Source organism: Taurulus bubalis (assembly GCF_910589615.1).
Source record: "Taurulus bubalis genome assembly, chromosome: 7".
NCBI classification, from domain to species: domain Eukaryota; kingdom Metazoa; phylum Chordata; class Actinopteri; order Perciformes; family Cottidae; genus Taurulus; species Taurulus bubalis.
Genome location: NC_136595.1, coordinates 4840816 through 4861725, shown reverse-complemented (window position 1 = coordinate 4861725; position 20910 = coordinate 4840816). Strand labels below are relative to the sequence as shown.

The 20910-nt window shown below is 42.8% G+C and overlaps 1 protein-coding gene across 2 annotated transcripts in view; it reads left to right on the top strand.

Moving 5' to 3' along the window:
• The window catches only part of rab6ba (RAB6B, member RAS oncogene family a), a gene marked incomplete at its 5' end in the record, with an annotated part of 46934 nt that overhangs the window by 22473 nt on the left and 3551 nt on the right, over positions 1 to 20910 (top strand). Inside the window, 6 exons of one of the 2 annotated variants that reach the window (XM_079221438.1) lie at positions 747 to 805; positions 8546 to 8599; positions 8994 to 9099; positions 11142 to 11253; positions 16285 to 16378; positions 17894 to 17960. In XM_079221438.1, the coding sequence (XP_079077564.1) occupies positions 747 to 805; positions 8546 to 8599; positions 8994 to 9099; positions 11142 to 11253; positions 16285 to 16378; positions 17894 to 17960 (492 nt within the window). The remainder of the gene's footprint in view (positions 1 to 746; positions 806 to 8545; positions 8600 to 8993; positions 9100 to 11141; positions 11254 to 16284; positions 16379 to 17893; positions 17961 to 20910) is intronic. The other variant, XM_079221439.1, reaches the window with a different exon arrangement.

The window sequence follows — 20910 nt, the reverse complement described above, 5'->3', positions numbered from 1 at the left end:
CCAATGTTGCTTCAAATGGTCAATTAATGGTTAATGTTAGAATATATCTGTGATCAGTTAAGTCTGATTGTCTAGTCCAGGATTACTATTATTATCTGCAATGTAAAAACATTGATCAAGGGAAGCTCAAAACCTGTAGCATTTGCTACAGATAGTCGATTTGTGTCACTAATTGCACAAGTGAGCAGGATTTTAGTTAATAAGATAATAATAATAATCCCCTTCAATCATCCCTCATGACCCGGAAATGCAGAAATCTGTCATCGGGAAAACATTCACAGTAAACGGTGTTCGCATAGAGCCCCATCGCTCCGAGTCAGAAGGTTGAGGTACAGATGTCCTTTTATTAGACTCAATGATCAGTATGTTGCCTTCAGGGCCTTGCAGATAAGTGTCAGCGAAACCTGAAGAAGAACAGAAGGCGGTTGACTTTTCCTCCAGCTTTCCCGCCGTTCAGTAAAACTGATTTTGCATCGCTGCACCTGCTCTCCCCATCGACTGTGTCAGATGAGAAGTGTACGCGTTTTGGGTAACACACGTAATGCCGGTAGCGGCAGCAGCATTGTAATTACATCCGGACCCCGATGCCACTGCACAGACGCACACACGCACACAGTAATGAGCTCCCTGGGCAGCAGTGACAGCCATGGCTGTAATCATAACTAGCAATCCCGCTGGTACCTTTTTTTTTTATCGAGCGTCTCCTCATTTAACGCATTCTGTTCTTCTCTTCTCTTCTCTTGCAGTTGGAAAGACGTCCCTGATCACACGGTTCATGTATGACAGCTTTGACAACACGTATCAGGTATGTGCCGCACACAGGGGATATTTTGTCTCTAATGATCAATTTTGTCCCAGTTGATTGTCTTTCCCTTCACAGGAAGCGTAGTTTGACATCGATCAAACGTGACAATCAAGGAAATAGATTCCTCAGAAATGACTATCTATTGTGTGTACGTGTGTGTGTGAGATAAAACTAGCCAACATGATTGTTACTTAAAGCAGACACCTTTTGAACTGAACAACATCAGGGCCCTCAAGCGATCACTATTTCCAACCTTCTTCCCTCTAAAGCAGTTTAATCTCACCCGTTGTCCTAAAAACAGAATACTTTTAAGCAGCCACGCCACTTACAGCCGTCTTTGCAAGCGTCTGCAGACGCGTGGAAAATATAACCGCCAATATTATTGCTTCGTAAGTATCTGCTTAAATAGTAATAAAAAAGGAATTACAAATAAATCTCACCAAGCTATTCTGCCCTCCTCCTCGATTAGTTTAGCGTGTGCGTTTGTGTGTCTGTCAGCTCACTCTGGCTCTTTTATGAGGAGATATACAGTGTTATGAGCCTGTGTGCATTGTGCGAAAATAAATTAGAAATACCATCAGTATATGGGGCCGCTGAATTAGAAGAAGAGGGGACTTTTGTTTCGCTTTGAGTAAAAAATAAGGTAAATGCTTTTCTGAACCTCACCTTCTCCGACTGTCCATTAAATCTCTGTTTTTAATTTGAGGAGCAGTTGCCTTCGTTTAAAAAAACCAGCTGTGAGTTGGAAAATACTTTTCAATCGCGTACAGCAGGCTTGCGGTCAGGCCAGTAGAGTTAATAATGTTCTGCAGCCTCTTGGTCCTTGTAAAGCTCGAGACACACGGCGCTAATCTGGCTCTGCCTTTAAATCAACTACAGCGGTCTCTGTAGATTGCCTCCGTTTTTCCTCACCTGCTCCCTCTAATTTGACTTTCTTGTCCTCTTCAGTATAAATATAACTTAAAGCTCTTTATCTCCAGGTATGAACGTTTATTAAATGAATAGAGCATTTTGGGAGACATGCTTATTTCCAGAGGGTAGATTTTGTTACCTTTTGACGGCGCTAGGCTAGCTGCCTTTGTGCTAAACCAAGCTAAGCTAACTAGCGGCTGGCGGTAGCTTCACATTGAACAGACGGCTATGAGAGGGGTATCGATCCTCTCGGCTAACTCTGTGCTGAAGATGGTTTAACATGGTATAATATATTGTTCAGCTTGTTATAAGTTAGTTTTTACTGTATTATCATTGTTGTTACAACCCGTTTGGTCTTAATAATGCATCCTGCTAACGCCCACAAAAGGCAGAAAAACAGCCCAAACATGTCTCTATTCTTCAGTGTACTGTGCGGCGCTGTAATGAGATTTGAGCGGCTCATTGTGTGTGGATTAAATTGTCTGTGTTAGCTCTGTGATGCTGCGCTTTCACAGTTGCCGCTGTATCCTCTTATATTTCTACATTCGTAAGTCACGACAGACTACAGAGCCACACATTTCACACGGCCTGCGAGGGCTCATGTCTTTGTGTTGTTAAGCTGCTGAATCTTCATCGTGCTTTGAGGTTCCTTTGAACAACTCTTTGTCACAAATTGCTATGGAACAGGCTTATATTTGGGAAAAGCTGGCTGCGGACTCAAAGGCTGGGAAACAGTTATCATAACAGCTGTTTACCCAACATCTGACCTCATCCGTGTCTCAACGGTGGCAGAAGAAATTAATCTGTTCATTAGTTCCGTTTTTTGCTGGATGATTGGTAGGATGGAAAGATGCTTCTCCTGTATATTCTGTTATTAGGACTTTACCTCAGAGTCATAACTCAAATCTAAACAAAGACACGATGCACATATTTTAAACTTCAGTCTTACATCTAATTACATCTAATGTCAGATAAACGTCAATAGAAGACTTAGAAATCATGAGGGAAAAAACTATCCTCATAAATTTAGAATTTACGTGAGAAATATCAGGTTTTTCCGTTTTCTTCAGAATCTAAGTCAACCAATGACAGCTGTCTATAGATCCCAACAGACACCGCACAGGATCTGCTTGTTAATAACTCGGCACACTCTCAATGGTTCGCAAATTGTAAACAAATAAATTCCAAAAGGTTGAGGCCCACAGCATGAATCCACTGAACACTTTCCTGTCGGCATTCCCCAAATGATTAAACTGTAGTTCCAAAGGTTTGAGCATGATCATCCTTCAAATAGATATAAGTCAAAGAATGATCATTTGAGTGACAACATCTGTTAATATTAAGGCTCAGGAGGTCAGGGTGGAGTTAGATGCAGTCTTTTGGGGGCAGATTTTGATGCAATGTGTTATGACTGTAGCGAGATTATATCCTATAATGCATGGGTACTAAACGTGACAGGCTCATTTCCTGAGGCGCTTTCAGAGAGTAGCACCCTCCGAAGCCCCGCTACCTGGCGTGACTGCAGTCCACCTCGCTCCAAGGCCGCCGCTGTAACTCCCAACCGCAATGCACGTCGATGAATCAACCATCGTGAAATCCGTCAGCCGTCAAAGTCGGCGCCGAGCATCCGCCCATTGTAAGTGGGCAGGCCGGGACGGAGTGCGAGGCGGACAGATGCCCGGCAGATAGCATCTGCTTATTTAATAACGTCCCCATATGCTGGTGAATGCCAGTCTCTGCCCCACTCTATTGTAATCGTCTGAGAATAGTCAGTTGCAAACAAATCCACTGCTTAACCCTTAAAGCCTTCTTGTTTTTATTATTTATCTACTTTGTGTGTGTGCGTGTGTTAATGCCACTTCCCTTTCCTCCCCCGGCTCAGTGACAGGTAGGGCTGTTAATGCAGTTTTTTTTCTAACTCCAGAGACCTTTGAGTATTAATTGAAATGCTACGTGCATTAGCTCAGTTTGAGTGTTTATGCGGCTTCAATATTTGCCCAGGAAGGATGGAGAGATGTTGTGAGCCTGAAGGAGCACTGCACGTTCTTAGTTTTGTTTTCATGCAGGTCGGGCTCTCAGATCTGAGCACATCCAGTTCAGTCCTTTTGGAAGGGAGAGTAGCCGTGTATTTAGAGAGCGAGGGCCCATCAGAAAGATGAAACCGAGCGTGGTAGTGGCTTCAGTCAGCAGGGGGAGGTGAGCGAGGCGAGCCAGATTTGCTGCCTATAAAGCAGCAGCCTCCCATCAAGCAGCCACCCAGCCGAGAGAGACAGAGGCGGGCGTCCTCGCTGCCTGGCAGCACATGCTAAAGGGCTCGCAGCCCCCAGAGGCAGAGCGCTTTTGTCAGCCGTGGTGGAGCTGTCAGTCAGGCCTGGCCACCGGGCTGTGACCGCCTCCGTCTGCTCTGCCCAAACACGCAGATACTTAGTGTAGCAACAGGCCATTCTGATTTATTGGTGGGGACAATTTGAAGCGGAGGATAAGACAATGAAGATGAAATTATGTGAAAGTCATATTTGCTCACATCAGTAGTTTAATAATCAAAAAGGCCAGCGGGTTCCAGCTGCTCAATTGTGAGGATTTGCTCCTTTTTGTTGTCTTCTGTGATGGTAAATTGAACACATTTGGGTTTTAGACTATTTGTTTGACAACACAAGAACCTTGAAGACATCATCTTGGTGTGATGGACATTTTCCACTATTTCCTGACATTACATAGACCAAGCAATTAGTCTATTGTTCGGGCAAAACAATGAGCAGTTTAATTTATGCTCTATTTATGAGCATTATCAGCTGCTGCCCCAAAACAGGAATTACATGTTAGAGACAAAGTATCTAAACTTATTTTATTTTCAGACACATTTAGATTATTTATGGATCTGCAACAATTGGTCAAATAATTGATTAACCAAAAACCAGAAAATACATTTTCAGCAATTTTGATAATTGATTAATCGTGTCAGTCAATTATCAAGGAAAAAATGCCAAACACTCCCTCTGGTTTCTGCTATTTAAATGTGAGAATGTGTTGCTTTTCTATTTATTGTATAATTGTAAACTCAAACAGTTTGAAGATGACACCTTGAACTTTAGGAGCCCTCATCCTCTGTTGTCTTACACTCTTCTCTTACAATCTGCTGGATTGGTTCATTTTAAATTAACGTACCCATGATGCTTTGTGAGCCGAGGAAAATGAGTTAAATAGACAAATTATAACTTTGCAGCGGCACGACTCGCTCTGCTGTGGTTACAAATGTAGCGAGCTGTTATCGTTGTGTTCTACATATATTACATACACAGCCTGCTGTCTGACGGAGAAAATCTAAACCGATCTCTTCCCTCTGGTGCTGGAAAGTAAATTCCAAATTCATCCGATTTTGCGCGCTCACAAACTGCTGCCGAACACGCCGCTGTGAGCAAATAGCCAGCATGCTCGCTGTGACTCGGGGTCTGTTGGCTTAACAGAGTCCAGACGCAGGGCTTTGGAAGTCTTATTGGGAAAAAATATCATAACAAGAAAAAAAGACTTCAACTCCTCAAGTTTCTTGACCGTGGTATTTCCATAACTGATGCTGTAGCCGCATCTACGCTAATCTGTCTCTCAGCTAACACCTAAGCCACGCCCCTAGCTGCCAGTCGCGCCTCAAAGAACGCTGATTGGTCCGTGCTCTGCCTAACCAGACACAAACATGGTCCTTGAAGCCTGAAAAGATGGATTTTAGTGCGACTCTTGGTCATGCTGTCACCAAAGCGCCCCAGACATCCCTTCTCCTCACTGTACTCGAGGCCGACTGCATCACTGCAGTGTTGAGCTCACTGCTGAACCACATTAATCACACTTCCTCTCTGGATCCAAAAGTAAATAGTGTTCTAGTGAACAACACATTCTGTCTGAATGTAAATGTTAACACACTGAGAGATAACATTATGGCCAATACACTTCCACGTGTGTTTACGGTGCCGACAATAAAGTCTGGTTGAGCGCAGTGCTTCTCAGGAAATGTCTCACATTACTGTGATTTCCATCTTCGCAGCCTCCGAGCAGCAGCTGAGTCATCATGTTGGAGTGAATACAAACCCACTGTAACACCCACCCGGCCACCATTCCCTGCTCTGGTTTCAGGACCGGTCTATAGTGTGATTGTCACAACTATCTACATCTAATTGTCTTAACTAGGCCTGTGACTAACTATTATTTTCTTCATTGATTAATCCGATTATTTTCTCTTTTTAAATTTTTTGTCAACGCTCCTAAATCCAAACCTTTTCATTTCACAATGATAATTGAGAACTAAAAACCATCACATCCCAGAAATCCCTTGAAATTGTTGCTACATGACAAGAGAAAAACAGCAAATGGACTGTGGTATTCTCTTCTGCTAAAAAGATGTATTCAAAGAAACAAACTACAACAACCATAATGCACTGGGCTCATTGCCACCAGTGCTGGGTAGGCTTGACATGATAGAAATCTGATTGAAAATGTGCAAAGTATCCCTTTAAAAACACTTATTTTTGATTTACCCAGACTTTAATACTGGCGGTAATTTGACCAACGCAGAAACTAGTTGTGATCAGCTGACATGGTGAGAAACAGTTCTTTCACTCTTATATCCTATTGTGTGATGGACCAAGTGTTCATGATCTTTTGATGTCATCATCAATTAATGTAGTGATGATTTCACTTGTGAAAAACGTATCTTAAGGCCAGTAAGAAAGAAAACCATTTAAAATATATGTGATGAAATCCCCTAGATGTGTTTAAAATATAAATGTTTGCACTAGTCCCTGGCAGAAAGAGCCGGAGAGCCGCGGTCTGTCTTCTGACAATGTGCGCTAGTTAAAAATGTAAAAGGAGTATTAATAATTTCTGTCGATCTAATGCGTTCATGTATAACTGATTCTATATTTAAAACCGGGGCCAGAAAGCCTTCAGCACCTCTTCATGCCCAAAGGGGAAACTCGGCCACATCATCTCCATGCTTTTACCTCCATTGTGTCCAAATGAAGCTTATTTTCAGTGTTTCCTCAAGTGACCCACATTTTAAATGCGTCCTTTAATTTCAAAGTGATTTTATTTTTCAGTCGCTTATGGAAGTTGTTTTCAAGCATATTCTGCCAGAATAAGTATGGGATTTAATTAGTCTGAGCAGTCTGTGTTGGTGCTGATACGGCCAAACAAGTCATTTTCTTATCTCTCGAACTAAAATCTTGTATCAAGTACTTTATAATCCTACTTCTTCGTGCAGTTTCTTGCCAGCCTAGCAGGGCTCGATGTGACTGAGTATAAGGAATAAAGGATAAGGGAAGAGTATAGATGACGTCCTGTCTCTGTGCCAAACTCTCTGAGTTAGGCCACTGTTGGAGCTGGCATCGCCAAGGAAACGAGTGCGTGATCGAGCTGCTGATGCCCGGTCCTGTCACACAACCGTCCCTCCTCCCACCTGCTTAACCACAGACGGGTGCAAATGTATCTCAGCACCAATAGAATGTAGCAAAACACAGTTGACCGCTCGGCACACAGGTAAATTCCCTGTCGGGCCCCTCAGACCTTTCGGCCCCCTGCAGTGCGTGCTCCAGCTGGCCGGTGCTGCAGTTTGCCGGTGAGGTCACACACGCTCTAAACATGCAGCTGTGGACTGCCGCCTGATCCTGGGTCAGTCCTGCACACCCGCTACGGTCGAGCCCGCCACACTCTCGTCCCCTCGCTCACTGAAACATCAAACATCTGGATGCACCGCATGAAATCTGCCTTAACCAGCTGTTACAAGTATCATTCCGTCTGTCTCTTTCATTTTTATAGAAATATTTAAGGTGCACTCACTCTAATAGAGTATAAGGACGATTTACCAACACACATCTGTCCAAATGTCCCAAACTGAACAGTTCTGGCATAAAAAAGAAGAGTTCAGTAACATAAACAAACCCAGATCTGCAGTTAAAAATGTAATTTCTATGTTTTGATTTGTACAAGCCAGAGCACCCGATGATATGGCGGCAGGCAGAGAGCCGTGGGCTCGTCTGTGGAAAGTAAACATCGCTTGAAGAGGGAACACACGGCGCCATCTGCCTCGTGACACAACAAGGGGTTATCATTAGATTGCCCTTTATAAATGGGTAAAGCGAGAGGATGTGAGCCGGGATTTTTAAGCAGCGCATTTGAGTATGAAAATCTTACTCAAACAAAACAGTCGCTCTGATTATTGAAGTGGAATGTTTGCACACTAACAGCTGACAAACTGCAGTCGTTCCCAAAGACCGGGTCGGGAACCGCAGGCAGGAGACTTCATCAGGGTCGCAGAATACGTTTGCAGAATGTCTTTAATTTAACATTTATATCTGCAGAGGAAGCCTGCATGATCGTATCGTTCGGATCATTGTAGCTTACTTAACCTGTTAACTCCCGTCTGAATGCATGTCATTTATAAAGTGTTCGACGTGTATATATGTTCAGCTTGACGACAACCACAACGGAGCGTATGTGTTTCCCATGAAGCTCTTTGGTTTCAAAATACGGGCCACAGGTTGGCCCAAAATACGCAACATGGGTCTTCGGGGGAAAAAGCTTGGGAAACCCTGCTGTAGGCAGCTCCACTTTAAAATATAATTTGATGACCAGTTATCAGACTCTACAAACTGTAAAGTAATCACAGAGTTTTGCATTACAGTTGACAGGTGTTCCTCACACCCCTACGTGAGGCGATGTTATGTGATCAGGACTTTTGCATCTTTAACTCCTTATTCACTTCCTCTGTAACTACCGTGTTCTTTGCTTTCGGAGAGATTAACATTCATGCTGATCTGAGGATGTCTTCTTCCCCTAAACCAGGCCACAATTGGAATCGACTTCCTGTCGAAAACCATGTACTTGGAGGATCGAACGGTAAGAAGCCTCAGTTACCGCTGTAGTGTCATGTGACATGTAATGAGCCAGCAGCCTTTTTGTCCGCTCGTTTCTGCAGTAACGCATGAGCTCATCGCCGGACAGCGTGTCCTCTGTCTGGCTATGTAGATGAATGCATGTCTGTTTACCTCCAGGAATCTTTTCATACAGCCGCACGACCTTGGATGCGTCATGTCGAGGAGTCCACTTGTTTTAAATAACGAGTGTGAACCTAGCGACTGAGTACACTCAGACGCATATCTGTTTGTGCCATTATTGTGTTGTGTTCTTGTATGTATGTGCGCGTGTGTGGAGGGAGCCGACTGTTTCCGGGCTCTCTGACAATCTATCTGAATAATCTCAGTCTCCTCAGCTGTCTCTCTCTGAACCCCAGGTGAGGTTGCAGCTCTGGGACACAGCGGGACAGGAGCGCTTCAGGAGCCTCATCCCCAGTTACATCCGGGACTCCACTGTGGCTGTGGTGGTCTACGACATTACAAGTCAGTGTCCCCTCATGACATATGCACATATCGTAACCCTTAGTGGCCCGCACAGTGTCTGAATTATGTTTGCTATACCTGCTAGTGTTCATCTGTAATCATACTTAAGTTGTCTTTTTTTTTTTTTTTTACCAAAACCTTCACTGTCTCTAGTTGTGAAACATTTAGACAGATGGATTTTGCTGTGTAGCAGAATCCAAGTGGAAATTTAACAAATACCTCTTTAATATTTCCCGTAAGCAAATTGGATACATGAGACTTGTTGCTTCCTCCCTTCCCATTCTCTTAAGATTTCTGTCCTGGTTGATTAAGTGTTCCCAGCATAGGCCGTTGAATACTACAGGTCCAACGATCCTTGCTGCAGCAGAACAAACTCGTTGTTTTCATTAAGAAGTCAGACCTTTTCTTTTATTCTCTGTGCAGCCGGGATCTGATTTTATGCCGCACGCGGCCCGGGTCTGCCAACAGTGAAAGTGAAAGTATTTGGAGACGTTGGAGGTGTGATAACCACCTCCAACGTCTCACTGTGGCTGCTCCTGCCTGCAATATCTCAAACTGTCTTGTTTTGTAGAGGCTTTTTTTGATACAGGATAGCAGCCGGTGTCATGCTCACGAACACATTTCCTGTGACTCCGTCACAAGAGTCAACTCGTGTTTTTACTGTAAAGCTGCAGCGGACTGAAATATTTACATTAGTATTAACTTAGTACAGCGTCGTTCTCGGGAGCGACACCCAGTTCCTGACGCTGCAAAATGTACTTTCATCAGTGGGCCAGAGATAGTGACTTAACAGAGATTTATATACATTAAAATCTTTGAGTTTGCCACTTTAAAGGCTCTCAACTACATGTCCTGTGTTCTTCTTGGAGCAGAAACTGAATATTTTGTGGTTGGATGATGGCGCCCTATATAATATATATATACATTAATGCTTCATAGAAAGAACCGTTTATCCTGAATATATCACCTCCGTAATGTATTGAGCTTTACAGTAGTCGTAAAGTGAAACAGAAGTATTCCACTGTAGTTTTTAGAAGGAGGTCTTTGCTCATCCACAGAGGTAAAACCATGTAATATCCAGTATTGTGAGGATCAATTTTCCATGACAGAAAGTGACATTTATTCCCTCTCAAATATATCTCTGGCTTATTTCTATTAGTTTAAAACAGAAAATTACACTTAATGTAATATGATTGTGCTCAGGAAATTAATTTTATTCCTGATTTTATGGAAAAATATGGGTTACTATCCCCCAAAACCATGTTCTATGTTTCCACCCGGAAAAAGATGTGGAGCCTGTCTCATCAATTTCCCAGTCCAAGAATACAACACGACTCCCAAGTCTGCATGTCAGCAAGTCTGCATACTCGGTAGACTTGGCAAGGTCAAAGGGATTTATGAGGAAGTCCAACGTGCTGCAGAGCTGTGTGTGTCCACCGCACCATGGACTCCTTCAGCTAATATCTTAACATCAGGATTTGTAAGATCTTTGTCTTGAATTAATAATTAGCAGCAGAAGGTAATTCAAAATGTTGGGCACAGATTTCCGCAGATTATTATTATAAAATCACCAGGCATGTATTGAACAGAACTGAAAGTGCAACACGATTTTAAGGTTTTTAATAAAGGTCTTAAATCATGGTTAAGAGAAAAACAACATTGTTCACACATTTAACACCCTCTTACTTTTACTTTGTGTATGTATCTATGTATGTATCAGTGGATGTATTCTCTTTTTTATTTTATTTAAAACAAAAAAAGCCTCCTGGACAGGTGTTGGAAATTAGCATTCGCTATATACACTTAAAACAGTGCATCTGGTTTTTCCTTTGTGCACATATGTGTGCTAGAAATTCTAATGCTATTGTGATGTCCACATCAAATAAATAAAGTTAATGTCAGCGTTTGAAACTCCAGATGAAATGTGACTAGATTAGATGAGCGCAGTAGCAGCAGAGAGGCGTCGGTGCATCGGATGTTGCTGTAGTTGCACAAACCGCATCTCTTAATTTGACTCCGCGTCGTTCCTTTCTCCTCGACAGATGTGAATTCATTCCAGCAGACGTCAAAATGGATCGAGGACGTGAGAACAGAGAGAGGAAGTGACGTCATCATCATGCTCGTCGGCAACAAAACGGACCTGGCAGATAAGAGGTGCGTGTGTCACGGAGGAAACCGGCCTCCTGCAACAGCACCCGTATCGCCCGTTTGTGTGTCTTTTTTAGTCGGCGTCTCCTTTCATGTGTTGGCACCATGACAACCATGATGTGCAAAGTGTCAACCAGTGGGAACATTCAGTCGAGCATCCTCGAGAACAAAACACGGTAAAAGAATCAGACTGACTCCCTGCAGAGTCGAGGATTTGATTAGATGCCGGAGAGTCCTGCTGAATACATCTGTATGTTAATGAGACAGAATTGATTATCTTGAGACCAAAATAACTCCTTAATTTAACACATGAACCTTTATATAATGCCACCACAGTAAGTCTCATATGAAGACAGGTACGTTTGCTCCATTATATATCAAATATCTAAATGAATGCCCTCATTAGCATAACAGGTTTTGTTGCGTGTCGTCATAGTAATTATGGTAGAACATTAGGCAACTCAGCGGCTCTAATTTCTACAAGCAAGCAATCATTTATTTCCCCTTTTCAAAGCAATAACTCAGTGACTTAGCCCCTGGTGACACTCGAGCAATCAGGACCGGTGTGCACAGGGGAATCGTTTTTTCATATGTACCTTTTATAATTAATATAAAAGGGGAGCAAATGCTGGTGTTTAATACAACTGAGAAGGAGAAAGACATCGATCTGAAACGGGGTAAAGATGAGATGACGTGAAGCAGTCGTGGAATATACAGGGAGAATTGAACCATAACATTGATGGTGCCAAAATGCATGAATGGTGCATTCTCTTTGCTCTAGATAGAATACAGATGTAAAGTCATAAGTGCCAGTTTCTTTTTTCATGTAAAAGTCCTAATCCAGGCGTCCTTTAAGAAGTGTAGAAAATAGACAGAACCACTTTACTCTCGTTGATAGACGGTATGGTACCTGTTTTAACAGCAGCAGGTGTGTTCCTGTTGGGCCAAGGCTCCTGGGTCTTGAGCTGTGGGACACGGAGCTGTGAGGCTGGAGGGTCACAGCAAATGGCGCTATAAAATAAAGGGACGGTATGTCAGTGTGATTGAGTGGATGGCGGGTCTATATACAAAAAGAAGGCTTTTGTTTCTGGTCTTTTATTAACGATATTTTCAGGACACCCTCCCTTCAATCCCCCATTGTTCTATCACCATTCTAGTCGGGCTTTCGGTAGGACAGCCCCAGTTTTTACCAAGTGGACACTTTGCTAAAGCAGCTGACCGTCTACTTTCTGCTCCGGTGGACTGATCTCGTGTCATTTAGAGAAGACGTGGTCGCATGGTCGATGTCGGTGTGGAGCGATTGGGTTTGATCCTCTGTCTTAGAATCAGATTACCTCCTGTTCCTTCTGGTTTGTTGAAAGTTTTCAGATGATGTCTCCTCATGTGGTGAGTAACCGTGCATACGTCACGCACACACACTTGAATTCCTCTTGTCAGCTTCATGTAACATCCACAGCATTAACATGTCGAGGATCTACGTTGAGCAGCGTAAAGAAGCTGCCTTTGACATTCTTGTGTCTTAGAAACAACGAGCAGCTGACTGAAGGGCATGCATAAAAGAAAGTGCTGAGAATGGCAGTTTCCAATATGCATCTCACTGGATCTGTCAATATAAGTTCATGGCTGCCATGACAACAGACCAAAGGCTTTGGTTTTTGTACAGCAAGACTGGACAATAATCCATGAGTTTCCACAATGGAGCAAGGAGCATAATAAGATGATATCAAATGGTATGGAAGCCCAAATGGGGAATTTATTAAAATGATAATGTGAACTGCAATAATCCAATTTTCATTTTCTCACTCTGAAAATGTTAAAACAGTTTGACACTTAATTTCCAAACAGAGTGAACAACATTCACATTTTAATTCAGATTTGAACATTTATGAGCGAAAGATATTGTCCACTGTAAATGAAATGCCAAATGTTGTTTTCATTTTCAAATAGAACATTTATTTTTCAATATAAATAGAACATTTTCATCTTTCATAAACAGAATATCTGCATTGTTTTTACTGCATTAAAATTTTCAAATTTGAATCAACATTTGATTTTTGTCCGCTGTACAGCAGAGTGTGACTTTGAAAATGAATCGTTGAACAGCTTTTCCTTTTCCAGTTCAATGTAGTCACAGAACGTGTAATATGTGTAACATTATAATGCTATTGGGGACTTACATTTTATTTGTTAAATTAATTATTTTTTCAAGTTAACATTATCATTTTAATAGAGTCCCCAAAAGGTTTCCATAAAATAAAGACTGCATGAGCTGTGACATTAATCCACAGCAGGTGAGGTGTGGCGTTAAATAAAATTATTTTTAATTTGATTTACTGTAAAATTCGGGTTACAAGGCGCACCCGTTTATAAGCCGCATCTACTAAATTTAAATAAAAAGCTGTATTTAATCATAAACGAGCTGCAGTGGTTTATAAGCTGCTGTTAATGCTGCTCACTTGAATGTTGTACCGTATGTCTCTGCAACTGCTGCTAGATTTAGAATCGGAAAAATCCACAAATTAGCCGCACCGATATCTAAGCTGCATGGTTCAAAGTTGAGGAAAAAAGTAGCGGCTTATAACCCGAATTATACGGTAAATTATTTGTTGTCCTCCAGAAAAACAGTGAACTGAAAACTACTGACCCGTTTCCCTTAATGTGTCGTTCCTGTTGTGTTGGGTCCTAATGGGTCTGGGAGTTAAAACTCAGTGATGTTCCCTGGTAACGGAGTTAAGGCTTTTTACTGCGCTCACATAACCTCTGCCTCTTCTCCTAATTTGCTCTGCCTTATCGCTGTGGGTATGAGCCTGGCAGGTGTTTGCCCAAATTAATTTTTACTATTTTTTTTTTTTTTAACTACTGCACAGTTTTTCCCCCTTGTGCAAATGTGGTTGAGCCAGTAAAAGTTTCACATACAAGCGATGATACATGCTGCTGTCACTGTGAGGCTGCAGTGACGCTACGCTGTCAGGACCGATACTGACGAGTCTATTTGGATTCACTTTGGGACAACGTCGAAATATAGATCAAATGAAAAAGAATAGGTAGTGCGTGTGCGTCGCGTGTCGGGGGACATGACTTGGCACCTGCTCTGACAGCACTGTAAATAATGTGGCTGACACTGACAAATGAGTTGAAGCACCTCAGTGTGAAGGAGAGGAACGTGTGTGTGTGTGTGTGTGTGTGTGTGTGTTTGTTTGTTTGTTTGTCTGGATCTGTGTCGCTGGACTTTACAAGAACATCCTAAAATAGGTCAATTTAGTTGCATTGTCCAACACTTGATCAGCACTGACACATCTAGCTCTACCTCAGACCTCATAGAGGAGGAGCAGGATTTTAGGGTTTTGCTTTGCTGTGTTTGGTGCAATGTGGTTATCAGTCGCTCGAGAGAAGCCCCTCCTGTCAGCTGGGCTCTCTTTGTTTGGTCGGTTTGTTCATGCGTAGAGGAGCTTCTCACAATGCTAAGTGCTGAGGGGAGGGGGGGTCTGAGTGAGCACAGCTTAGGGGCTGCAGAGTCCTCGGGGTCCTGGATGAGAGAAACCAAGTGAGCATCGTACACCAGGCAGCATCAAACCCAGTGGAGCTGGGTGTGTGCGCTGACTGCTACTGCAGGACGTTGGTGTGTAGAGTTCAGTGACAATATACAGCTGCTGAAGCAGAGCTACATTAGCATTCACTTAGCTGGTCTGTTTCTGTCTCCACTCTGTCAGGTTGTTTTGCAGCTAAACGCTAGCCGCTAACTGTCTGTCTGCGGTTTGGTGCTCAGTCGGTGTCATCAGAGCAGTGAAGTTTAGGCCTGTAAGACCAAAACAAAGAGATTAGAGAGAAGAAGTAATTATCTGTGCGTTGGTTAACTGTACAATGTAAACTATACTTTGGTGTTTCATTTTGACCTCTTTACTTAAGATTTTATTAAACTTTTTTTTCTTATTTTTTTATAAAATGTACCAAAACACTGGCAACGAGGAAGTTCTTGAGTCGATAATAATGCTATTAGTATTAAGTTAATGCCCTCTCAGAGAACGAGTGGTTCCACTACCAAAAAAAGACCGTTGTTAGTTGTTATGCTGGAGTTCATAATGACCGTGAGGAGTTATGACTCGGATCCCTTCTCTGCGTTTACCGTTTGAGGAGATGTGATCACCAGTGGCTAAAGAGAGAGCTGCTCTCTAACTCCGGAGAGCATGAATTGTTGCTCAGATGCCACATATTCTGCACCCATTGGGAAATTGTGTGATGATGAATACGCATCGGTGTTGTTTAAGTTGGAACTCAACACGAGTGCATCCAGAAATAGCCACAGCAGCACTGGTGCAACCCTGTCAGCTGGTGTTATTATGCAAATACATCTCCAGTGCAGTGTTTTCTCTTCTCGCTGCAGAAACTTCTTCCTCCCTCACCTCACGAAGAGTGAATCTCTTTCTTCTAGCGTAGTGTGTCTCTGTGTGGCGCGCTGCGCTACAGGATAACCTGTTGTGCGTATGATCAGACTGGCCTTACAGCCAGTAGGGGGTCAGTTCAAAGTAGAGGTTTGTTTTGTTTGTACAGCTAAGATTTCCTCTGTGTGAACAGGAACAGAGACGTCTGGTTACGTCATTGTTTTCCCAGCAGGTTGATTCAAGCCGGCCGCCTTAATGAACCCGCTGCTGCCGAGTCAGCAGGAAGGCTCTGCTCTCTCCGCCTGTGTTAATGGACACCTGACACGGTCTCCGCTTCACAGCGAGAGCCAAACCCACACTGCCAGATTCATTAAAACGCCATGCAAATTGGCTGTTATTAATGTCTCGCAGGACAATATAATTAATCATTCTCAAGTCATTAGCTAATTAAGTCTGGTGTACCCTCACTAGCCGAGAATAGCAGCAGCTACAGCTGCCGTCAGTGGGCTTTACTGCAAGTCTTTGTCTGGCGGCCGCTCGTCTCTTGATGTGAGGAAAGCAGCCTCCGCTTCGTGCCCACAGACTTTAAACAGCTTGCTACTATTTCTAATGCATTGATCTGCAACGTTTTCATGATAACTCCCCGACTTCTTCACAGGCAAATCACAATTGAGGAAGGCGAGCAGAGGGCCAAAGAGCTGAGCGTCATGTTCATAGAGACCAGCGCCAAGACGGGCTACAACGTCAAGCAGGTGAGCTCACCGCAGGTCTGCTGTTGGGATGCGTCTCTAACAAAGTCGTGCAGAGCATTAAGATGGTTCAGAAATGTCAATATTATTATTTATTTTATTTATCCCTCACCGCCTTTCCTTGCTCACTTGGCTGTGATTTAGTGGCATTGCATGAAACTTTCAGCAGTATTACGTGTCACGTCACGTGTGTGCATCCCTCACCGAAACGTCACTCGTGGTCAAAAACCTTTTTTAAAGGTCTCACAAATACCTGACTCGTTGTAGTGAAGCGGTTTTTCTTCCATGCTGCCACTACCAGCATCCCAAGGCTGAATTGTGCATGTATTCATTCTTTTTTTATTGACATTTGATTCATAAATCTAATGTTTTTCGAGAAACTAGAGCAGTGTTTTTCAACCTTTTTTGAGTCACGGCACATTTTCTACAATAAAAAAATCCTGCGGCACACCAACAACCAAAACAAATACAAAATGTCACATTGTAGCATAATACAGCATGTATGGAAGGTAATTATTGTGCTACCTACTGGCATGGAAGAGTATTTAATTACTAGGCCAGCCACTATAATGCAGGCTCAGATGCTCAACAATGGAAACATTATTTGCGGCAACTAAATAATATTTTTTGGGGACCGATTAAGTGAAATTGGACATTTTTCCACGGCACACCTGACTATCTCTCACTGTGGTTGAAAATCACTGAACTAGAGGGTTCCAGATACAAAGGGAAACGTAGCCCGGTTCGACAACACCGATGAGTCTGAGCAGATGTTTGTGGTCGGAAACAACAACGACTGTCTGTTGAGTTAATAAGGAGCGAGATGAAGGCGAGCCGCACTGTGTCTGTCAGGGGGAGGCGTCGCTGGCGGCCGCCTCTCTCGGAGTACAGAGGAGGCTATTCTTCACCTCGCTTCATTCAGTACGGTGGAGTCTGGCAGCCAAATGCCAGGATGGAACTCTGCGGTGTGAAACCGTTCATGCGAAGGTCACGGCGCTGCCTGCTCACGCCGTTTGGCCGCGTCAGCGCTGTCCGCTGAGATTGAAGCGTCGGCATCAATTTCACCATCTTTCACGGGAACTAATACGTTTTGTAATAAGACTGCATATCGACGTGTGTTTATAACACCGGGAGATGCGTCAAATCATCATGTAAACATGACTCTCCCCAAAAATGAGATGATTGATGATTTCACTTTTTGTTTAATTCTTTGTGAAGGAACAGATGCTTTAAAACTGATGTAAGCCATTCCTTCCAAACATCCTGTACTTCCAGAGGATACTGATTATTATTTTGTAAAGTAACTTTGTAATTCACTCTGCATTACTACATGTTATTAATCACAATGTTTATGGGATTAACCAAATCTCAAGCAAGTTCATATCCAAGTCAGATGAATAATAGTAAATGGCTGGATGGAAATCAGGAAAAAAGGAATAGATAATATGTGGATCACTGCATTTTATTTTCACCGTTTAATGAAGTTAACTTGCTCTCATTCTGTGTCTGTCTTTCCAGCTGTTTCGACGTGTAGCCGCTGCTCTTCCGGGAATGGAAAGTATGCAAGAGACGAGCAAAGAAGGGAGTATCCTTTGAACAATTTACACGTCACGAAAAACCCTCTTTTTTCATGAAAGCTATTTTAATGATGATATGTCAACCGCCTCAGCTCAGAGGAAACTTTCTCATTTCAATCTTCATGTGATGTCATCAGTGCCAAATGAAATGCGTTTTTGTTTTTTCTTTCTTTGCTAACTGTTTTAGCATTGTGGCTAGGCAGGTTACATTACATTTCATTTAGCTGACACTTTTATCCAAAGTGACTTACAATAAGTGCATTCAACCATGAGTACAAACTCAGAACAACAAGAATCAAGAAAGTACAATTTCTTCAATAAAGTTAAACTACAAAGTTCTATCAGTAAGAGACATTTAAGTGCTACTAAAGTGCTACTACGGTGCTACCTTCCTTATTCAAGGTGTAGTCAAAAAAGATGTGTTCTCTCTTTTAAACCAGCGACAGGAGTCTGCTGACTGGCTCATATCTGCTGCCGTCACTCAGCACGGCACGGCTCTGCCTGTGGAAGGTTTCCAGGAAGTAGCGCTTGATGCTGCGAAATCATTTGAATATCACACAGTTATTGAGAGCATCTTGGATGTTTTTTTTAGTCTCGTAGAATGTGTTTGTTTTGATTGCATTGAAGGAGCCATTTGATTCAAGAGACGCACGTGTTCATATCTGAGGTCAAAGAGCTAAATGCAGCAGCTGAGACAGATTAGTAGTCATTTTAATCAGTGACTAAAGAGTGTTGGCTCCTCTCCCGCATTGATTCTCACATCTGTAGATATATGGGGAACAGTAAAGCAGCCTACACTCCACACTCATTTAGACTTTTGTAGTCTGCAGGCATTACACGCATAATAGATCTGCACTCCACTTTGATTGGTTGGATTCTCAAAGAAAGCCCTTTTGCTCGTTGGACCGTGTTTTGTTTCTGTATTTACTGTAATCTTTAAATTACTTTAGTTCACTCAATTCTTCTCGGTTTCGTTATCATCTGTTCTCATACTGGAGAGCATTTATGCTTTTGTTCGTTTACAGTTACAATAAGTTGTGCAGAACCAAATAAGCATTGATGATAAAAGGAAATCCGTCATCCATGTGGAATCGACCACTGGTAGTCGATAGATAATCCAGGATGATCCAACGTCTCCGTTTCAGAGGGTCTAAAACTCCAGAGTAGCGTGAGCGCTTTGGCATAAACGTAGCAAAAGAGATGCGTTTTCAAATGAAAACGTAGTAGTGTGGATGTAGCCTGAGGGATACAAAACCCAAAGACCAAATCAATCCCCTCATGAGCAGAACAACACAGACCAACAGAGATGACGGCGCTCTCTCAGCAGCACAGTACCAGAGTCACCCAGTGACTCAAATAAACGCCCACCACGTAGATATTATAACACCGAGTGATATTAATGTTAAACCGCAGTAAAATAAATGATAAGCCTTTTACAATAAGCTATGTGGCCAGAACAAAAGCTAAACCCGCCCACACAGAGAGGAAGGCAACCGGGCTGTAAGGTTTCTGAGTTGTTCCCCCGCATGTTAAACAGAGTGCGGGTCAGTCTCGTCCCCACACGGATCACTTCAGACTCATATCAGCGCCCAGAGGGCCGGGTTAAGACCGGCCTGGTTTTCTCCTTTACAAAAAAGACAAAAGCAGATTTGTTGTTTTACAGTTGGCAATCAGTAGTTTTTAAGATTTTCCGAAAAAAATATTAAAGGTTCTGACCCGCCCTATTTAGACACACTGTGAGGAAACAGGAAGATGGAGTCATTTGGGGAAATTGTCATCATTACATGTATTCTGAATTATCTCTTAGCAAATCAGATTTGCAGTCTTCAAATTAATTAGATCACTGGAATATTGAGTGACTGAAGAAAACTTAAAAACATGACGATTCTCAGGCATTTTCTGGAGTGACATAATGTCTAATTTAGCTTGAGCTACATTTTGAGTGTTTTATTTGGTTATTGAAAAGAACAAGGCCTGTGGATTTTGTCCCCCATCACTTATATTGAAATTGCATCAAGGAGGTCCAGTCTATACAGGAGGAATCCAGACAGAAAATAAAACCTGTTTGAATGTCCGTACGGTCACCTGACGATGAGAACCTGTCCTTTACATAACCGTTCAGTATTTCTGGGTCTAACTTGGCTTTACCATTAACAAAGTGTGAAATAAGACCCATTAGAGAGAAATCCTCATCCTGTCTTTTCAACTTTTCAATACTGAGCCGTATCCAATACGTCTACCGTCCCTAAAAGCATCACACATGGCCCGTCTGTGCAGACAGTAACTCGGCAGCATTGTCGCTGTTTCTCCTGTGACGGCGCTCGTCCTTCACATCCTCGTCAACACACAGCGAGCTGCCATCTCTATGGTAACTGTGGGTGACTTATGAAATTGCCTTTTTCTTGTACTCTGTGCATACAGCATTGTCATCACTCGTTCTGTGTGACGGCGTCTCGCCAGCGCTGCCGCATTCATCTGCTCCGACTCCAACTTAAATAGATGCTGAGAAGGAATCCTACATTCGTCTCTGATTATCGCCCACTCATCGCTTGCTGGAGCCGTCCAGCCTTTGCAAACTGCCTCAGTAATAAACTCAGTAACCTGACAGCCCTCTGAACTGTGGGGATGGCCCCTTTGCTTTTTTTATTGCAGTCAGACATATTTCCCAGCTATAATGCATCACTCACATCCAGCCAATTACCTTTATCTCTCTTCTGTTTAGTTTTTTTTTATCTCTGTCTTTAATGAGGCATAATGGATGTGGAGGGGAGCTGTGTGCGGTGGAGGTTTGATGATGGATGGCAGGTGGTGACAGTTCCTCAGCAGCTCCGTGCCTCCGCTGTCATTGTCAGTTAATGGAGCAGCTATTCTGTTGTTATTGCATTGGGAATAGTATTGGATTTTACTGGGTGAAGCTAGGAAGCGACACGCATGTTCAATAGCCTGAATGGGGCTGTT